Genomic DNA, 21,956 nt, shown 5'->3' with positions numbered 1-21,956 from the left:
GTGAAAGGAAGAGCAAGTTTTTCTGGGCAGCCGCAGGTAACTGGAGAACGAATGAAAAACCATGAAGGGCCACTCATGGAATGCTCTTGTTTATTCAGTGGTGGCGAAGGTCGCCAGATCATTATCTTTATACAGGAAAGCCTGAGACAGGTGCCGGCATGTTTACAATCAACGGTGTACCTAGCATACATTCACCGTATGCTTGAATATGCTTGTTCCGTATGAGATCTCTTGTCACATGTTAAGTGACAAACATTAAAAAATACAGAACAGTGCTTCAGGGTTTGTCCTAAGCAATTACTCAAAAATGACAGCTGTGACAATATAAAAAAATTAACTAGGATGGGAATTACTATCATGGCATCCGATTAAACTGCAGTTAAGGCTCCTATGTCAAGCATTTTATGCTAAACTTATATTCGAAAATGAATGTACCTAAACAGTCCTCTTTGCACAATGGTAATTAGGATTTTAGAATGTCGTATCAGATAAGATTTTTCTAAGAATTCGTTTTTGTTAGTTTCATGAGAGAATGAAATGGCTTATAAAGAGAACAAAGTGTGTTGTGTAAATAAAGGCACGCTTTCTTTGACATTGTAACCAATCTGCTGCAGCACATCTAAACACTCTTTCCGTTTTCACATCTAAACACTCTTTTGAAGCCTCTGTCAAACAAAGGGTCTTCACATAAGCCAATCACACGTGTGGGCTCATATAACCAACACCAATCGCATGGACACTTTCATTATGGACACGGCTTTGAAAACAAGCACGTCATCATATACAACACGCAAAGGGATAGTTTCTCAGCCTGTCACACTCTCTCCCATGTCAGGCCGTGCATCGGCTGACGTCCGCCGATAGCCGTTCCCAGGATGAAGCTCTGTCAGCTCAGGCACTAAACGTTGTTTCGTAGAAGCCACCCTAAACATGATGAGCACACTGCCAGGCACTGTGCACTGACAAGGTATAAATGCAACAGCGAGGCGCCCCGCCATCCCAACAACACTTGGTATAGACGCATAGCGGTGGGGACAAGCTCGCCCGCATGCCGCAACATTGTCTCGGTTGGCTCAGTGGTCACGTTCGGTCTGCATTCTTAAACGGCACACGTGCATGCCAAACAAAGAACTTAAACCCAGGTGACCGCGCTTGACCTGATTCTTGCAAGGCGCCCTTCTGGGTAAGCTTTCCCCTTTCTGTCCCAAACTGAAGGCGACCTTGACGGCTCTGCCCATGACCCATGTGAACAACAAAGTCTTATTTGTTTTAATGCGGCGGTCTTCCGCGTTCCCCTTCATGGAACCAGTCGGCATTGTTAGTTGGCGGGTCAGGAACACGCTCCGCGCTCTACAGCACTCGCATAACTTGAGCCGTACAATCACACACTACTCTGTATACCTCTTACCAACTTTACCCTCACATCAATTGATCGTTTTTGAAGTTTAAAAGCACGTTATACAAGCTTATGCACTCGAAGTATAGTGAATTTTTAAAACTCAACGTGTTTTATAGGTTGTCAGTTGCAATCTACTGAAAGTCAAATCCTGCTACTATTCAGAGTTGCTTCCAGTTCTCCTTGAGCAAAAAAGAATTATATTTGTACACGTCTTTTTTAAATTTAGAAAAAAGATAGTGTGGAGGTTAGTTGGGACAAGACAAATATTCTCCTTGTTTTATACGTTATATGAACCAGTGAAATTCAATTTAAAATTACCTCGAATAAATTACTATGCTCTTTGAGCCTAAAGTTTACTGCTCGCACATGCACAATTATGTTATATGGTTTTTGCATGACAAAAAAATTCAAATGCATATGGTTTTTCATTCATGAATTTTGGAGTATGGATAAATATACAGTAAAACCTCGAAGTCACTGGGATCTCAAGAAAAGTTCGATTTAAGCAGGTTTTCGAATTAACAGAATATACAAAGTGTGGGATGCAAGCAACTTGAAATTATGCATATCAATTAGGGCTGGTCGTTTGCTGTGCCGTCTAGTTTGTGGCTCTAAGCATTATGCTTTCCAGCAATACCTGGTCGCAGTTTTGCTGCAAACAAGAAGGAATTTCAGGCCTAACTACTGTCACCATAAGAAAAAGAAAAGTGGGCAACTGAAATGTGCGCCTGCGAAAAATAAGACATTTTCACCGCAGCTTGGTAGTGACACGTGGGCAGCACGCCGCCTGTTCCTCGCTGCGTTGCATGTCATAATGCGACCAGTTACCCATTCTTCCTCGTAAAATATGGAATTTAATTATGGACAGTATGACGAAATTCTAGGTGTCTTTTGGCTGGAAGACATCACCATTGAAGCTTTAAACCTGATTTTTCGAAGTAGGCGTTGCAGGCAAGAACTCCGCCAGCTGTGCAACTGCCACTGGGAGGTTCACGTACATTCCGGATTTCTCCAGTCTGCCTTTTATTAATTTTTTTAAATTCCCAGAAAGACCGAAATAATCGTGACACGCTGATGTTGCGAGAAGCATGCAACATGCTGCCCGCACGTCGCTGCTGCATTGCAGTGAAGCACGTCTTGTTTTCCATAGGTGCACATTTTAGTAGATCATGAGACTGTGTTTTTTTATATAATTTTATTTTTTGTGCTGGAGGTAGCGAGGCGGAGGTTCTTCAGCTGCCACTCATTAGTATTGCAAAAGCCTATTGCCTAGGCACTCTTAAGGGCCGTCGTTTCCGCAGATTTGCGCCGAAATCAGGATCTGGAATGGTCACACTGCACCCAAAGTTTTCTAATTAACCAGACTTGTGATAACCACCGCTTCAAAATATACGCTCAAACTTACATTACAAAATACGGGACAGTGGAAATACTTCAAATTAAGTGGGATTTCAAAATAACGGAGTTTGAATTAACGAGGTTTTACTGTAGTGCACTCTGTTCTCGCGTTGCTCACATTGATTCAGAGCTCTGGCATTCTGAGCATGCCGTAATTACCTTAGTAATTTTTAAGTCTTTCGTGAGACAGAGCTAGGTGTGTAAATCATCTCTTCTTTTTTTGAAAACATATAAGAAATTAATACCATGTTTTCTACTGTTGCACAGGTAAGTGATTTAGCATGGCATTGAGAATCTGAATTACCAGGTGCGTAGTAATAGTTTTTTTTCTTTTTTTAAACCTGGTTTTTGTAATTGCACACTTGTTAGGGCTGAATGTGAAAAGTTCTTTGCAAGGTGTCCATGAAGAGAAGGCTTCTTGGGAAGTTCTTCGGCCTCTTCCCTTGACATTTTTATCGCAAGTGCTCCGATCCTTGATCTAACCTCACATGACCTCAATGCCGGAAAAGAGGAAATTGCTGCAATATTTAGCTCCACCTTATATGCAAAATTAGTACTTTTGTATCTTTTGCGTAGTCATCACTGTCAATGTGTACACCGGTGGAGAACGTCTCTGTTGTCTACTAAAAAAGCGGCGCCCTCGGTGGCTTGATTGCAGGTACATCGTTCCTGCGGCTGATCCCAGATAATGGCCCAGCCAAGGACAACGCATCAGCTGTGCGCCGCCTCCTCTTTTGCTCGGGAAAGGTGTACTATGAGCTCACTAAAGAACGCAGATCACGCAATCTCGACTCTGAAGTGGCTATCACACGCGTCGAGCAGGTAACCTGCCTGCCTTCTTTGTGTGCTGTTGCAACAACTTTCACGTGAAAGGGGCATTGCCACTGCATAGTCATTCTTGCATGAGTTGTTCATCGTTTTCTAATGGAATGTGAAAAACCATCTCCCATTTGTGTGGACACCCATGCTGCCTTCGGGTCAAGGAGTGTGGGAAGTTGTAAAGACAGGGCGTGTCCAGGAATCTTAGTCTGTCGGCCTCGGTGGATCAGTGGCTACGGTGCTTCGCTGCAGACCAGAAAGTTGCCGCGATTAGATCCCGGTCGGGGCGGTCGCATTTCCGTAAAAGTGAGATTGTAGAGGCCCATGTACTGTGTGATGTCAGGGCATGTTAAAAAATACCAGATGGTCAAAATTTTCGGGGCCCTCCACTACAGCATCTCTCATAATCTTATCGGGATTCTGAAATGCAAAGCCAGGGATATTAGTAGTATTTAAAAAATTAGTCCGCATGGGGCACCCTTTCAGGGTGAGAAAAATAGCACAAATAGCCGAGAACCAGGGTAAGAGACATCATTTTGCATTATAAAAAACGCGCATTCTCGGCTGTGCAAAAGTTCATTCTTAACTACCTCCTGCCTATGAGGCCAATGCTCTACCCATAGGTTTTTGCTACGGTATACGTAAGAACAAAGGCTTATATTGGAGAAGTAACAGTACTTTGAATATTGGTGAGCGAAATCTCAGCTTGACATTGACTTTTTCTGGAGTTTTCAACATACCAAACTTTTGTTCAAATAGTTTTAAAACATGCATTTTTGTTGTACAGCATACAGTTTTGATTCCAGGTTATTGTGATATGCTGACTCTCTTAGAGTGGAAGAAAGTTTGTAATATACTTTTAAAATAACTGCGTATTTCAAATCTGTACACAAATATTCAAATACTCTTGCAAATTTTAAGAGATTCTTAAGACCAGTGTTTCTTTTTAAGTGGAGTGTTCTAATGGTCAGTGATTCCACTCCAGTGCCAAGAGCCAAATTAGATTTACTGCACCATCCTGATAATATCAACGAAAATACACCAAAGCCTCGGCTTTGGAGGCCTCTATTTATCATTTGCTATAGCCAAGCGGGCACGTCAAAACACATGCAGCTTGTTCTCAGGGCTGCCGAAGCCACAGCCATGTAGCTAGAACTATTCTGCTGAATCCGCTGAATAAACAGCGGGCAGGCATGTATCTCAAGTAATCCACAATCCTATGCCTGATGCTGACGCGGCTTTTGTTGTGCAAGTCGGCTCAGGAGCTAAACATGCTCTCTGCAGAGACTCTTGACATCTAGGCCAATTGGTAGGGTGTCAGTGTGATGACGATTCATCGGTGGACGTCATTCATTCCAGAAACGCTGCTGATAGCTCGTTTAAAGAGTCACACTTGAAGTAATTAAAGCAGTTTTTACTAATAACAGCATGCGTGTCGCTAGAATGTTTGTTGTGTCTGTTTCTGTGCAACATGGTCTAGTTTTCTACGCTTGGCGTCCACAAAACACAGGAACGGTGAGAATGCGTTGACACCTTTTTTAAAATATACTTTCTCCGGGGATCTTCATTCAGGAGAGCTTTTTCGTAATTCATTCTATGAGCATATCCGCGTTTGTAATCGCTCTTGTGGTAAATGGCGATCAATTATTCTACCCTTTCGAGCTCGTGAGTGCTACCGTCCAAACTCATATTTTTCACGTGCTTTTTTAAAAAAATGCCTTCTCTATAATAAAAACATGGCTTTTGGTTGGACCTCCTGCAATTCACTTTTCATACGTGCAGCTCTCAGTAGTGGGCCCATTCCTGGCGGTCCTGGTGGTGGGAAGACCACTGTGAATTGGCTACGTCGTGTTACACGGCCGCCCCTCGCTTTCCATCATCGCATTTACTGCTTTGTTTTGGGAGGTGGGAGACTGTGCCATTCGAAGGGTTCAGTCGTTGGTCGCGCTATCTCGAGACATCATGAGACTGGTCGTAATTATTCTATGTTGCTCGTAATCATTCTGTCTGCTTCGCCTTTAGATAACTGACTGCACGAGATTTGCTTTGGCACCTGGGGTGGTCAGTCTTCATAACCAGCGTTCTATTGGGTTACGCGAGATGGGGTCCAAAAGATACAATTTGCTAGTTTCAATTAAGTTCTTAGCAGTGAATGGGATACCAACAAATTGTATTTTCATACCAAGTGAAGCTTGACATCATCTGCGAGGATCACTAGTCACAGGGTTGCCATTTTCAAAGTCCGCACGCTCAAAAGACCTGCTGCACCCGCTGAGTTCGAAATCCGTACTACGATTGGTAACTACGAGTCCCCCGGAACACCTCTTGCATGTCGATGCACGTACAGCATGAATGGTGTGCATGGATAGACCTCCAAAATGGCCAACTTGCTATCAAGGTTCAGTGCATATCCCCCATATGTCCGCTCCAGGAATCGTAGCACCTTTCGCACAGTCTGGAGTACAACACGTTGAAGTGTATTTGAGCCGCCAGTACTGCCTGCCAACATAAATATTGCGTGCGCCAGCGATTGTGCCTTTGAAGTCAATGTTCAGTTTCTGCTATAAAAATGAGACACCTTCCTCTCCCCCTCTTGCCTTCTTTCATGCTTGAAGACTGGTGACACATTCATCTCTGCTTGAGTAGCAATCGATGGCAGGCCTTGGACGCCAGGTTATGTTGTCGCATGCGCCCTCCATGCTACGGAGATTGGTCGGCTCTTTTAATCCCTGCTTCAGCCGCGTTCGTTTATCCCCGCATGCGCGCTTTTGTCTTTTTGTAAAACATACGATGCGCAGGGGGGAGGGCATCACTGATTTAGACATTACACAAAACGTGAAAGCGATGGCAAAAATAGTCTATAATGTCTATATAATTGCTATCGCAAAAAAAAGTGGCCTTCGCCTTTTAGGCTTCTTAGGTGTATGTATGACGTACCTTGTTAGTTTTTTTTCTTTTTTTGTTGTTCACTGCTTTTTAAAAGACTTTAGGGGGGCTCTTCGTGCACAGACGAAATGCTCTAACCATATACTTTTTCACAGGAGGGAAAAAAAAAAACTCCGTCACGTTGGGCTTGGCACGAGAGTACAGGGGCCTGAATTAAAGCCTCCACAGTGCATTTTTGAGGGGTCACGCCAGTTTTGCACAGCCCAGAAAAGAATATGGCGGCACCCAGGGAGACATTCTTGGAAAAGGGATATAAAACTGCTGCGAAAGAAAAATGAAGTATGCTAAATCACGTACTCCCAGCACAAAGAGGCCTCAGAGAGACAAGATGGGGTGTCTGAGGGTGTTCGCTTTATGAGGCTAGCTAAGTGACGTCACGCTGCACTCAGTAATGATCCTGAAGAAAAAATGCCCCTCTTTCTCATTGGAGTCATCTTGGGGCAACGCGTTTCAGTGTGTCTCTAGCATTGTAAGTTACAGCATTTGTCTACCATGTCTGCTGATAAACATATAGGTGTAATTAGAACGTTATTTTATAAAAGAAAACATTATAGAACCAGTATGTTGTTCAATTGCTACGAAAATAATCGCCGAACAAGTTGTTTCTGAATGCTCACCTGCATGACATCATTATGTTTGCATCGTCGAGGACAATAGGGGCTGATTGATTGATATGTGGGGTTTAACGTCCCAAAACCACCATATGATTCCGAGAGACGCTGTAGTGGCGGGCTCCGGAAATTTCGACCACCTGGGGTTCTTTAACGTGCACCCAAATCTGAGCACACGGGCCTACAACATTTCCGCCTCCATCGGAAATGCAGCTGCCGCAGCCGGGATTCAATCCCGCGACCTGCGGGTCAGCAGCTGAGTACCTTAGCCACTAGACCACTGCGGCGGGGGCAACAATAGGGACTGCTCCTAAGATGATTGGCTTCATGTCTATTGCAATGAATTAAAATATTTCTATCTCTTTAGAAGAGCCCCAAAATAATTATTCATATCCTTGAATGTAAGTGCAACTTGATCCTCCAGAGTATTCTAGGGCGTGAAGTAAACCTGTGCGCCGGTACCGAAATTGCCAGAGTCAACGTCAAAGCCAAAGTCAACGGCGCGGGGCCCATCGGATCGGCGGCGGCGCGGCGCCGGTGTGGGAGGGAGGGTAGGATTATGATTCAAGAGTTGGGGAGATAGTGACTAGTTCCTTGGGTTCTGAAAAAAAAAAAAAAAAAGCTGTTTCCCCAAAAGAGCCAAGCAGTTGACGTGACAGCAGCATGTCGTAAAGGGCCACTCACCAGGCCCTTTACCAAATTTTAGTTAGACCGTGAAAGTTGTTGGGTGTGCGATGAAAAACGTTTTGCCACAAACATTTTTTGAATCGGTTCATTACGAGCTGAGAAAACTGTGTTTCAAGCGTCGCGAAACAAAGATGAGATGAGACGAGCTTGAAACCCTTGCCGCTCCTGCGCATAGCTTTCGCAAGCCAAATCTCTTCCCTGCCCTCTCCGGCATCCGGCCAAGAGGTCACGTGTGCATGATGTGCTCAAACATGCCCAACCCCCGTGCACGCGAGCGGTTTTTTTTTTTTTTTTTTTTTTTTTTTTTTTTTTTTTTTTCACCAGCGCTCTTTTGTGGTCTACTGCCTGTTTCTGCGGGACGGCTTGAAAACGCTGGCTTAGACTCGGTAGAATAGATGAGCACAATGAGTGCGTGAACGGGTAGGAGCGTTACACGGCTGTCCTCAGCGCGATGTGCTGACCGCGGGCACACAAACGCTGATACATTAGCCCCGCATCTTATTGCAATTCACGGGCAAAAAATTTAAAAAGAAAGAACGCTCATATTCCCTTATTGGGTGTCAGTATTTATCTAGAGATTTTATAGTCCCTTCAAGCAACTAATACATAAACTACGCATGTCCTGTTGAATAGTTTTCGACATGTCACGTGCCACTGTCGGCAACGTCACTGCTTTGCCTTGTACGTAGGGCTATTTATACGTGCACGTCATGCCCTCATTCTCTGGGCGCGCGTCCGCAAAAGTAAGAGGGAGCAGCGTTCATCTTGAAATTTCATCCATTTCCGGGGCACGTGGCATTCCAAATTTTGGCAGACGTGACCGCGAATGCCTAATCTACGCATTGAGCTTGTCAGCTCAAAATTGTCAAACCTGGTGAGTGGCCCTTTAATGCTGTTTATTTACAAATACTGCTCTTTCAGTTTTCGAAACATAGCTTGTGTGAATACAAATGCTCAGCACCTTCAAAAATGCAATTTAACGAAATACATGTTCACGCAAGTCTTTTTTTTTTTTTCAATTGCTCACAACCGAGTCTGCACAGGTACCCATCAAGCTGATTCCAAAAAAGCACGTTCTGCAGAAGATCAAACAACAAACAAAATAATATGAAAAAATTCCTAATTGATCTACCGGGCACAATATTGGTAAAATCAAATGACCGGGTACGATGTGCAAAAGATGCAACGAAGGATATGGGTGCTAAAATAGTGGACTTATGGGAAATCATCTTATTTACGGAGGAAGATGACACGATTGCAAGTGCACCGATGTTGGAGAGGGGCTGCAGCGATAAAAAATGCACATGTGAAGTGTATACAAGAAACGCTGGTTATAGTGACAAAATATGAACCTTATTGATTTTTTTAATAGACTTTCACATAGCTATATTATGCTGAAGCAGAATTGTGAGTTAGTAGATGTTCATATTAGAATATTTCACAGCGCAGCGGGTTAGCGACGGAGAGAGAAGGGACACAGCGCAGTTAATCTCTAACTTGTTGCGCTGTAAAATATTCTATGATAGCTCTGTCATGTCTGTTATCGGGTTACGAAATAACAAATGCTTATCCGTGTTTGGCCAAAACGTTATGTGCTGTCAGTCCGCATCCTTTTTGCCTAGTTGCTTAATGTGTGTCGGAGATACCAATGTTTTCGAAGATGTTCTACTGTTCCGAAATACGGTCCCATTTTAGGTTGGTTGGAGAGTTACAACAATGTATATAAATTTCGTGGCACGCCCTAGAGCTACACCGTCATTAGTATATGTAAAATGAAGAGGCCATTTCTTATTTGAAAACTTCGTGACTACAGTATTTTCGCAGTTACAAGACAATTGCCAGATTTCACTCCTGTTACAAAATGACGAAAAAAAAACAGTAATCAGTAGATCTTGATCTTTAGTTTTAGAGATGAATTTGCAGATAACGCAAGCAGTCGTCTTCATACACTTCAAGTTTACTTTGGGTGTTACTGTAATCTTTGCTAAATAAATAAATAATAAACCAAAGAGGATGAAGCACCAAGCCTTGTGGCCTCTTCCTGATGTTTATGCACGTTAGATGACTTTGCGTGGTTAAACGTAACAAATTTTGTGTGCAATTGCAAGTAATTTGCTATGCAATCAATCAGCTTGTTGTCGCGAAAATTGTGAACAAACTAGAAGTTTCGCATAGCAAACTGTGTGAAAATCCTTAGAATGGTCAATAAATGTGGCACAATTCTGTCTTCGGTCATTAAGGGAAGCAAAAATGCCGTGCCTGAATTCAAGTAACTGTGTAGCAATGGGGCAAATAGGTTGTGCACGTGCAGGTATTGTACGTGTATTTGTTGATGCAAAAGTGTGAAGCTGGTATAGAAAGATACTAGCCTACAATTTGCTATTTTCTTATTTCCGGACTTCGGGCACAACGTTTGCTAATTCCTGCAGTTGGAGAACTCTTGCATAGATTAACTTTTTTAAATACTACAGTAAAATATTTAGCACGCCATACTGAGTACCATTTTTGAAATATATCTGGCATACCGTCTGGGTCGGAGTGTATCGTAAATTCAAAATTACTGTAAGGTTATGCACTTCAGAGAAGCGCAATTCAAGATTAGGAAGAGCAGATAGTTTGCTGCACGAGGAAAACGGAAAATCAAGAAGTGAAGCCGCGGTTGGTAGAAAAATAAACAGATTTGAAGTAATTGTTAAAGGAAATCGCTATAGCTTCCGGATTTGAGGATCAAGCATAGACACTGAGGGGATAGATTATGCAGGACTCATTGGCCTTTCGGACCTCGGTGAAGTTTTTTTCATAAGTGTAGTGAAGGCATTGCTAAGGTAATAGTTCTTAGCCTCTTGATTTTAGGTTCTGTTTACCTTTCAATGCATTAACTCAAGAAGCATTATCATTACACTTGGGATGATGATTCTTACGTAAGCGCTTTAAGAAGCATCATCATTACACTTGGGATGATGATTCTTACGTAAGCGCTTTAAGAAGCATCATCATTACACTTGGGATGATGATTCTTACGTAAGCGCTTTATGCGACGGCTGAGATGGATTATATCTTTCTGTTAGCATGGGTGTATTTGCTTCCACTGAAAATATTGTTGTGGCACAAACTTTGATACGCATTGTCACAAAACTTAAGAAGGAGTGCATCTAGATTGAAAATTTCGCTAAAACATTCAAATTCCTCAAAAGATGAGGCTAAAGTGTGCACTACGGAAGTGTCATCAACTTAAGTTCAAAACAGTTTTGATCTCAGATCTTTGACAATAACACGCTAAGTTTTAGGTGACATAAACAGTGTTGTGGCCAAAAAACCCTTCGACTTCACATTTTACACCGTGTGATAGGAGCTCGGAGTCCCGTATGAACTTAGGCTGCAGTTAAGGGGGCAGACCGGTCTTAGACTTTTTTTTTTATTTCTTCAGTGATTTTGATCAAACTGCACAAACTTATGCAGTTTTCTCTGCTGATTTCAAATATTTAATTAGTTTGCTTGTAACTCATCTTGTTCTTGAGATGACTTAACTTCACCCCCTTTTGTTTAAGGCCTCCATAGAAAAAAAAAGTGCTTAATTAAAAGTGATATTTAAGATATGCCAACATAGACCAATGACTATAGATTGAAAGTATGCAAGAGCTTTTTGTTTTTAGGCTTTTCTTGGTTATTTTACAGCAAAATGAATTATTCATTTTCATAGGCAGTTAGAATTGTGTGACAATTCCTATGACTAATTAAATAAACAGGCATGTGCTATAAATTCTGCTCCCATACTTGCATTCTACATACATATAGGTTTCCATTGCAAAAAGAATTATTGTTGTACCTGTCCTAGCTGCAGAGATATTGAGGCCTCAAAATTGAACAGTCGTAAATTTACTTTCTTGAGAAAAATAGAAAAAAACTGAAAACATAGTTTTTTCAAAAAGCAACAATCATTGTGTGCAGGTTTTGCAATCCTCATAAAGGTGCTCATAAATTCGTTTCTAACACATAAATTCGCTTCCAACACAGGTGCCGACAAATTATAAAAAAGTGTCTTAGTCGGTTCCCTATTTTTTCGCAGTTTCTGCATGTTAACAGCACCAAGAATCTGGACAGTTAGAATGACATTACAAGAAATTTACCACTTCCTGGTGTGCGAAAATTTGTAGAGAGATAGAAAAATACTTGCATAAACCAAATATACCATAGTGCTTCATAGTGCTACCATAGTGCTTCATAAAGAAAGCAACAGAATACCAATCCAGAAGGGTGTAAGGCAGGGGGACACAATCTCCCGATTGCTATTTACCGCGTGCTTACAGGAGGTTTTCAGAAGCCTAGAATGGGAACAGTTAGGGATAAGAGTTAATGGAGAATACCTTAGTAACTTGCGCTGCGCCGATGACATTGCATTGCTGAGTAACTCAGGGGACGAATCGCAACTCATGATTACGGAGTTGGACAAGGAGAGCAGAAAGGTGTGTCTTAAAATTAATCTACAGAAAACGGAAGTAATGTACAACAACCTCGGAAAGGAGCAGCGCTTCGAGATAGGTAATAGTGCACTTGAAGTTGTAAAAGACTATGTCTACTTAGGGCAGGTAATAACCGCAGAGCCTAACCATGAGATTGAAGTAACTAGAAGAATAAGAATGGGGTGGAGCTCATTCGGCAAGCACTTTTAAGTTATGACAGGTAGATTGCCACTATCCCTCAAGAGGAAGGTATATAACAGCTGTATCTTGCCGGTACTTAGCTACGGAGCAGAAACCTGGAGACTTACAAAGAGGGTTCAGCTTAAATTGAGGACGACGCAGCGAGCAATGGAAAGAAAATGGTAGGTGTAACCTTAAGAGACAAGAAGAGAGCAGAGTGGATTAGGGGACAAACGGGGGTTAAGGATATCATAGTTGAAATAAAGAAGAGGAAATGGACATGAGCCGGGCATGTAGCGCGTAGACAGGATAACCGCTGGTCATTAAGGGTAACTAACTGGATTCCCAGAGAAGGGAAGCGGGTTAGGGGGAGACAGAAGGTTAGGTTGGCAGCAGCAAGCACAGGACCGGGTTAACTGGCGGAACATGGGAGAGGCCTTTGTCCTGCAGTGGACGTAGTCAGGCTGATGATGATGATGATGAAACCAAATATGTCAATTTTAAACAATTAAATTTTTTGTCACTTTTTTGTTCCAAAGGCCAGTCTGCCCCCTTAACTCTTTTTCATATGATCTCGCGAAACTGTAAAACGCTAGTACTATATCGCAATATTGCTGCTTCAGGGAAAATAAGCAGGGTTCGTGCAGTGATATCATAGCGTGTAGAAGGGTAAATGAGCCGTTCACTGAAGCCTGCTGAAATAGCGAACCCGGTAGTCCATGCTAGCACTCGCGACCAGTGTTGCCATCGCTGAACGTCAGACATCCGCTAAAAGGAAATGAAAAATCCGCCAGATTCCGCTAGATTCTAAAACATATCCGCTAAATTTCCCGCTAGGGCCTATTTTATTCAAAAAACACTGCAATTTCATATGATAAATACCTTTATCATTCTCAAAAGCTCCCCAAAACTTCGAGAGCTGAAATAACATATTGCCACGAATAGTCGTTCAAGGAGTCTAACTAGAACACTTGAGGCTTCAGTGCTGCGGTCGTCGTCATATGTGAACCTCATCACAGATGAGGGTAAAAGTTATAAATGTTCACACTGATAAAAAAAAACTCACAGGTCAACGAAAAACACATCGAGGTCTTCGTCGCCGCTGTTGTCGTCTGACACCATCTCCACAGGACCGCTGGTACTTGTTGAGGGACCAGACAGGTGACTTGGTTGCACATACGTTGCAGATGTCCCGATTGCACTAACAACTGCCGCGGGAAGTTCGTAATCAAAACAACTTTTCTGGTGTCGCTTCAGCCCCGCTCTTACGACGAGGATGGCATTTGTTGTTTCAGGCTTCAGCTTGTTCCTCAGCTTGGATTTTACTATGTTGAGCTGACTAAATGTCCTCTCTACTTCGGCATTTGAATACGGCAGCACGAGCATCGACATGGCAAATCCGGCCAGCTCGGCGAACGAGTTTTCGCCGCAGGCGTCCTTATAGGAGTCAACTTCACACCAGAACGACTGCGTGGACGATATTTGCTTCCAGTCCAGGAGGGTGATTTTGCCCCACTGGTTTTGAATTTTTTCGATCGTTTCAGGGGGCACTGCCATTGCTTCCAGCAGAGGAATCAATGGCTCCTTCACGACGCACAAAGCGTTTTTGACCGATAAGAGTGATGTTTTCTGGAGAACTGTGATGTTGTCGGGAAGTCGCTGTCTGATTTGATCTACTAGCGTGGTAATAAACCTTATGCAGCTTTCTCGCATCACAGCTTCATCTGCGACAGAGAACTCGTCGGTCTTCTGAGCTTTCATGTTGTCAACGTACGTCTCAAACAGGTAGCCCAGATATGGCTTGGGATTCAAGTGGTCCTCAAGTCTGCACGTCAAAACGTCAATCTTCTCTGTCGGAATTACGACTTTTTCAACCAAGCTTGAAAGCAAAGTCATGAGGTCTTTCAGCAGCTTTGTTTGATCCGCATTTTTCGCCTCGAATGCCTTGTTAACCTTCTGAACATCTGTCAGAATCGGTCTCAAAAAAAGCAAGTACCCCAGATTGATCTGGTTTTCGTACATACCATACAGCACCTCTGCCGCATAGCACTTTTCAGTGCGCCTTGCAATCTCGAAGTGCGCCTTCAATTCGGTCCACTGGTCTACGACCCTCGATACGGCTATTTCGAGGGATAGCCATCGCGTCCTGCACGCTTGCACAATCTTCAGTGGTTCATCGCCGTCATTCATCAGACCGTAGAGCTTCTTGTACGCCATTTGCCGGGCAGGGGATCTTGCGAACCAGTTGTACGTTTCGCTTATTAGGTATTCTAAGATTCTCGGCAATGCTTCCGCCGTAGCAGCCGACGTGGCTAGCTGCAAAGAGTGGCAGACGCAGCGTATCAGTACGAGGTGGGGAGCCTCAGCTTTCAACTTCCGATGAACGCCATTATTGATACCCGTCATAACGCTAGCGTTGTCTGTCCCTACGCCTCTCATCCTTTCCAGTTTAAGACGGTACTCCATCAGAGTGGATTTCACGGCCGCCACAATTCCATCTGCCGTGCACACTTCCAAGGTGCACAAGTTAAGGAATGTGGTTATGATCCTTGACTTGGTGACACTGTGATAGATGATAGAAATGGCAAGGAATTTTGTGACACTGATGTCGGTCGACTCATCTATGATCAAGCTGTAATAGCTGTCGCCAATGTCCTGTGCCAGATCCGCCTTGAAGTGTGGGCCAAGAACGTTCTTAATCACGGAAGCGCACTTGGAGCGGCGCATTTGATACGCTCTTGCAGCTTCGCTGTCAGGAAACGACTTCTTATAGAGTTGGCACAAGTGATCGGCAGTCATAATTGAAGAATGTTCGGCGATAAATAGAGCAGTTCTGCCCTCAGCGGCATTCCCTGGTTGGACTTGCCTTTTTGTAGTGAAGCCCAGTTGCTTCTGAATCAAAGAACTGCCAGCCAGTTCCCTATGCTTCTTGGTGTTCGCATGAGCTTTCAGGTCCGAATATCTGCTGCCTAGTTGACAGCCGCAGTGCTTGCACGCCGCAACTTGTTTTCCATCAGCAGACGCTTTGCACTCCAGCCATTTGCTGAGTAAGGGATCCTTTAACCACTCCGTCCTGAACTTCTGCGAATATACCACTTTCGGCATAACTCAAGAGGAAGGGGAGTCAGGTTACACGGAGAATAAACAGAACCGTTTTTCGACACAAAGCAGTTGGACGTCTTCCTTTGTTCTCTGCAACTTCGAACGCAAAAAAACAACTGGGTGGCTACTTCGCCAATCGCTTCGCTTCCCATTGGGACTACAGGCGCCCCCTGCCGCTTGCGGTGCAAACAGCGAGCCCGCTCCCTGCACGATAGCGGACTCACTGTTTGCACGGCAAGCGGCAGGGGGCGCGCAGAGTCCACAGATTGGTGCATCGCAGCTCGTCCGTTGTTTATTACTTGGAAAGCGATCGCCGCTTTGAAACCTCACGGATTTGTTTGCTGAGATAGGCGGAGCAAGTGAACAGGAGCCTCTGAAGTTAAACAATTTCCGCATTTTTAGAGAAAACGGGAATGGTTTCTTGCAGGGCGATTTTGAATTGGTCCACTGCGTGAGGTATCCGACAGAAATCCGCTATGTACAAAAATGGCCCGTCAGAAAATCCGCTAGCCGCTAGATTGATTTTTTTCCCGTCGAAATAAAATAAAATCCGCCAGATTTAGCGGGAAATCCGCTAAATTGGCACCAGTGCTCGCGACCACGTGCTTATATTCAAAGTTCACAGATGTGGATCGAGCTACGCAGCCTTATTCTTTCGTACTGCTTCGTCCAGCAAAAGACAGACAGGGCTTCCTTTTCGTTTGAAGAGCGCTCGACGGTAGACATCGCACACGGAGTGATGTTATCGTGTGCGCTCTAAGTGATGGAGATTGGCAGCTTGTTTCATCTATGCTTCAGCAGTGTTCTTCGCTATAGCTCTTGTGAGATTTTATCCGCCGGAACAGCATAGTGTGCCTACAAAAGTAATTTATTTGGACTTTATACGAAACATGACGGAGATGATGAAAGCCTGTAGACAGTGTTCATGCAGTTCTTCTCGCAATAAAAAAAATATATATACAAAACCTGTTCAAGCAGACTGATCTTTGTTATGGTGAGCTGCGTTGTCTTCGCTGTGAATAATTCAGAGAATGAAATAATTCAGAGCCTTTTTTTTTGGTATCGTTCTCGATTACACTGGACTACCGTATTTACTCGCGTAATCCTCGCACTCGCATAATTCTCGCACCCCCCACATCGTCCAAGAAAAAATAAGTTTTTTTTTCCTCGAGTAATTATCGCACCCCCGAAAACTGCAGCAATAATGTTGTCTGCTCGTTCCAGCCATTGATGATGATAGCGCGCGCCATCGAGCGCCATCTCTTAGGCATCAAGGGTACTATTGCACGGAGATTCAATTCAATCCAAGCCAAGCCGAAGTGGTCAGTGCGCGTTGCAGCGTGTTTTGTATGTTGCGTCAGGAATCTTGGCACGTTATGGGGCGATACTGAAGCCGTATGGCTGCTTCAAGTTGCAAGTGATAGTTCATGCGCTAAACAACGTCAACAGGGCCGCCGGTAGGCCCTTCGAAGTCTAGGAGTTTTGTGTTCGCTACTGATGACGGCAGCTGAAAGCCACCAAGACGCGTTGGGCCTGCCGTGTGCCTAAAACTGGGATTGATGGTAAACTTTATTTCTTCAGAAAGAAACTGCGGACGATTCTGTTAAAGAGCCAGTAGCCCAATACTGACGTCCTACGCTTACCGTTTGAGGGCTCCTGTTGAGCGCCGACCGCTACCGCTACGCCCGCAATGTCCACAAGCTTCACGTATAGTATTCTAATTCTCGACTATTTGCTTCCTCTTTTTGTGTCTCAAATAAATCTTGCCTTGTGTTGAACCTCTGCTTTTATTGTTGAGGTAAGTTCTTATTAGTACTTTTTAAAGCTTGCTGTAAGTTGCTGGTGTGAGAATCCCGATTTGCGGCCACTTCGTTTTCTTTTTCGCTCTCTGCGTTTTCGTGGAAAGTTTTCCCCACGTAATTCTCGCACCCCCAACTTTGCATCGGTTTTCTGGCAAAAAAAAGTGCGAGGATTATGCGAGTAAATACGGTATACTCTCTTTACTAAAAGTGTTGCAGGCTCTTCGACATTTATGTCTTCATAAAGTATGTGTGCGATGTGAGCGCTAAGCGTTTAGTCTTTCAGAATTTTTAACTTGTCGGCTACACTCTTTTTATTTGCATTCGGACAATGGAAAACTCACAAAATGCAGTGAAATCACAAGTTCATCACGCATGATAATCCTGCGAGACGCAAGGAAGAACGGGGGTGGCGGGTGGTGAATGCGTGGCAAAGCAGGGAAGAAAACAATTTACAACTCATATTTCTCGTATATGGACCATTCTAGAGTATGTTCCCTCGTTGTGTCATGTGAATCACTGTTCTGACGTCACAAAGGGTGCTAAAAGAGCGATAAACACCAAGAGAAAATAACATGCTCGACTGTGTATCTTCAGAAGCTGTTTTAGGGCCCTACATATACAGCGCATCCAAACACGGAAACAAAAAAAGTAAATGCTGCTCTCAGAAATCTTAAAGCTGCAGAAAAACACGTGAATTGATGTATTTTCTGTCCAGATTCTGTTCTCGGGTGAAAATTAGACAAACGGCGGCACGCCGAAAAATATTGTCCGGCGGCGGCGGCAGCGTGGTTTCTCTCAGAACTTCAGCGGCGGCGCGAACGGCGTGAGCAAAAACGGGCAGCGACGGCGGCGCACAGCTTTAGTGTGAAGTTAGCTGCTTCAGAGTGCTCCTGCTCCAAAGTGCTCCAAAATAAAAATTTTTGCTGCTCTCAAAATTGCTCCATATTAAGACCTCGGCAGCATCACTGAATGGTGATGAAATGTACTAAAGACGCACAATGTTATAATTAACGCTGTCATAGGCATTGAATGCAGTAAAAATAAAGAAAACAGGACATTTACAGCAATTCGTAATAAACTTTTTTATATAATTCATGGGTTTATTTTTTTAAGTGTTTCTTTTGCTGGCAAGTTTCATTCATAGTTACTCAGTAATTCATGTGAGCATGTATGAAACTGTGCTAAGGTTTCAGCAGAATGTTCGTGTCAAAAAAAAAAGTGCACACATCTAAGTAGCCAGTTTAAGTATGCAACGCTAATGATACAGTAGAAAGGACACAGAAAGACAGACCGTGTAAGTGATCTAATGCACAACTAGGGTATAGGTGCGGCTGACATGTTTTTTTCCTGCGCAGCTCTGCCCATTCCCATTTGACCTGGTGAAACAGGAGATTGACCGGTATCCCAACGCCGAGATCTTCTGGGTTCAGGAGGAACACAAGAATCAAGGCTTCTGGTCCTTTGTGCAGCCACGGCTTCAGACTGTGGTTGCTCATCAGAAAGCCATCCAGTAAGTAACCATTCTTGTCACTCTGCCATTGGTATGAATTAAGTCGAGGGGAGAGGGGGGAACTGCTGGATGTCAAGATTGCAGCCGGGCTATGACTCCGCATGTACACATTCCATGTAAATTGGGAAGCTTGGCAGTCTTTGTCAATGCTCAATAGGGCACCAAGTGTTACCTTTTTTTTTTTTTTTTTGACTCATTGAATGTACTTTGCATTGTGTAGTGTTCTATATATAAACGAATGAGTTATTCATTCCCACATTGACTGTTGCTAGTATGATTCTTAATTCGGACCCTAAGAGACTATCTTTGTGCATTTCACAGGTATGTTGGCCGTGCTGTCTCTCCATCAACGGCGACGGGTAGCAAGCATGTGCACAAGAAAGAGTGTGAGAGGCTCCTCAGTGACAGTTTGGCTTGAGCGTATTGTCTTATTTGAAATTGGGCCAGAAGACGGAGCAGAAGCTTTATATCTAAAACCAAACCAAACCAAGACATAGAGTTGAACGACGAATTTACCATTGTCTGCCCACTCTTTTGTAATTAAAGCCTGCACCTTGCATTTCTAGAATATTGGCCTTTCATGTTGCTTCAGATTGCACAGATGGCACCAGCACGTCTTGGCAATCACAGGGGTTTTTGCTAGCTCTGCACTGCGCGCTATAAAGTAGATCTGATATCCTAAACAGCTAAGCCTACTGTGCAGCTGAACTCTTGTGTACTGTTCTAACAGTTTAGCTTCATTTTATTTACTTTCAAATGCTTGATAGGAGTGTTTATCAGGAGCAAGGTATAAGATGAAAACAGCAGTCTTATTTAATGTTGTGTTAACATTGTTTTGTATTGTTTTTCATTGTGCTTCTTTGTTCTGCAGTCTCTTGTCATGCTAACTTGTCCCTTCAACACGTGTGCATTGTCACAGCTCCAGTGGAAATTTAACATGCCTACAGTTCGTACACAACGTTATGCACAACTTTTCAAAACGAAGCATTCACACATGCTCCGGCCGGATGTTGTTGCTGGCTTACATTGGTATATGGTGGTGCCTTTGTTATGCAGCAAATGTGTTTCTTCCGGCTGCGCTGTTATGTGTGATCCTGAATTCATTGCCAGCAAACAATTTTGTTTTTGTTAGCATATGAATATTTGAAATTTAGAAGATAAGCTTATTAGACCAAGCTTTTTTTGTTCACATTTGATAGGATAATTCGCAATTTGAATGATTAATCAAATATTCATTTCTTTTGATTATATATATGAAAAACCAACACCTATCAGTGTCTCGAAGAATGAAAAATAATTTTGTTGTAATTTGTAAAAACTTTATGTGGTTGTAATGCACAAAAAGAGGTCCCGAAATCAGACTGCAATGGGACCTCCTTTTCACTAGAAGAGTGTATGCAAATACTATTTCAAATGGTTCTTTTCCAAGACTGCAATGATTGTTGCACAGTGCACAGTTTCTTAGCAAATGCACATGGCTTTTAACTACTGCTGTATAATATCCAGTCATTTCATAAGAATGGCTTGCTTTTAGGCATGTAGCCTGTATTCGAATTAGTTCTTATTATTGCCACGTTTATTAAATGTAATGCTGTAGTACCGCACTTTTTTTAAGCAAATGTTGTTGTACATACATCTCCCTACGTATTTCAGTAACGTTATTGCTATGTTGTGCCAGATAATATATGAAGCGGTTACTTGTCATTGACAAACTTCCGGATAATTTGGGTGTGTAATTGTAAATGATATTATACATACATGTGTTAGAGTACTGTGCACTGTTTTGAAATATATTCACAGTATGGATGCAAGGTACGTACGAGCTTATACAATGTTCACTGGACTACTTGCCCCTTTATTTTGGTCATGACTGAAGGCTGCATTGCAAGGTTGCGAAGGTCAGGCAGAAAGTGCTCACAGAAGAGAACATACTTTGTTAGTGCTAGAAGCACAGCTCTTGCATTGAAAGTGTAAGCCAGTGATTAGACTTTCTCTGATTCTCTATGTAGTTGAAGGAAGAGCAAATATATACTGGACTCTGCTAAAGTGTAATAATAACGCTTGTTCGTTGCTGTGAAAGTCGTTACGGAAGGTCTTTGTGAGATTGTGCTGAGGAAAGTTTTTGCCGCTGTTTTTGTACGACAAAATATAAGCCTTGTTGTACATATTTAAATGCGCAGGAAAACAATGTGGCCCTACACACAACTGTGTTAAACATTCAGTGCTGGAGTACAGCAGGCTTTTTATGGTGATAATGGTGTTGTTATAATCATGGTAGCTCTTTTGTTTGATTCATTATCAGAGTGTGACTTGCCCTGTTTAATAATTTCATCAAATTATGTATGTAAATCAGATGTCTGGAAGCTAAAAGGAATTAGCAGTTTTTGAACACTTATGCCATTGCTGAAATTGTGCAACTCTGCCTAAATCACAGTAAAGCCAGTGGTTCAGTGATGCGTGGTCACTTCTTAGTGATTTCAGACTTTAATGATGTTTGACTTGAAATTGTCATCGCATCAGTACCTTGCTGTCTTGTGCTTTAAAAAATTAGTCTTTGCTGTACTGTTTTTTCACTGTAGTGCATTGAGTTTCTGGCTGCATGCAGAACTGCATGCGGTACTGCAGAGCACTGAAGCAACATTGAATGACTGTGTATTAAAAGGTGCGATTTCACTTGTCCTTAATTATGTCTTGTCCCACTGTTACCTGAGCATGTCAAGCACTGTTGACTGCAATTAGTTTTGACTTTGTATTTTGTCACAATGTATGCATCGTTATTTAAGCCGTTATTTTCCATTATGTAATGTCTTCAATCTTTTTTTTTGCTTTTTGTTGTAATAGAAATTGCATTTTTGCATGTCACAGCTTTGTCCCGTCTGTGTTTTAGCAAGGGTACAACTGTTGGAAGGTGCAGCTAATCTTATTCAAACTGCTGCTTTCTTTCGTATTGAAAATTGTGGCCCTCGTGGTCTCATCTCCAGGCTCTTGTGCACAAAGCCGCATTTTCGAAACTAGGCAAACTTTTAGTACTCCGTTATCGCT

The 21,956-nt window shown here is 42.9% G+C and overlaps 1 protein-coding gene across 2 annotated transcripts in view; it reads left to right on the top strand.

The window, feature by feature from the left end:
• The window catches only part of Ogdh (oxoglutarate dehydrogenase Nc73EF), a 179,391-nt gene extending 159,909 nt beyond the window's left edge, over positions 1 to 19,482 (top strand). For both annotated transcript variants that reach the window (XM_037413353.2, XM_075880061.1), the window contains 3 exons: positions 3,456 to 3,619; positions 18,760 to 18,914; positions 19,236 to 19,482. In XM_037413353.2, coding sequence (XP_037269250.2) covers positions 3,456 to 3,619; positions 18,760 to 18,914; positions 19,236 to 19,332 — 416 coding nt within the window. In that variant the 3' untranslated portion in view covers positions 19,333 to 19,482. The remainder of the gene's footprint in view (positions 1 to 3,455; positions 3,620 to 18,759; positions 18,915 to 19,235) is intronic.
• Positions 19,483 to 21,956: the final 2,474 nt, after the last annotated feature.

Source organism: Rhipicephalus microplus, chromosome X (assembly GCF_043290135.1).
Source record: "Rhipicephalus microplus isolate Deutch F79 chromosome X, USDA_Rmic, whole genome shotgun sequence".
Taxonomy (NCBI): Eukaryota; Metazoa; Arthropoda; class Arachnida; order Ixodida; family Ixodidae; genus Rhipicephalus; species Rhipicephalus microplus.
This window is presented reverse-complemented; position numbering and strand designations above follow the sequence as displayed.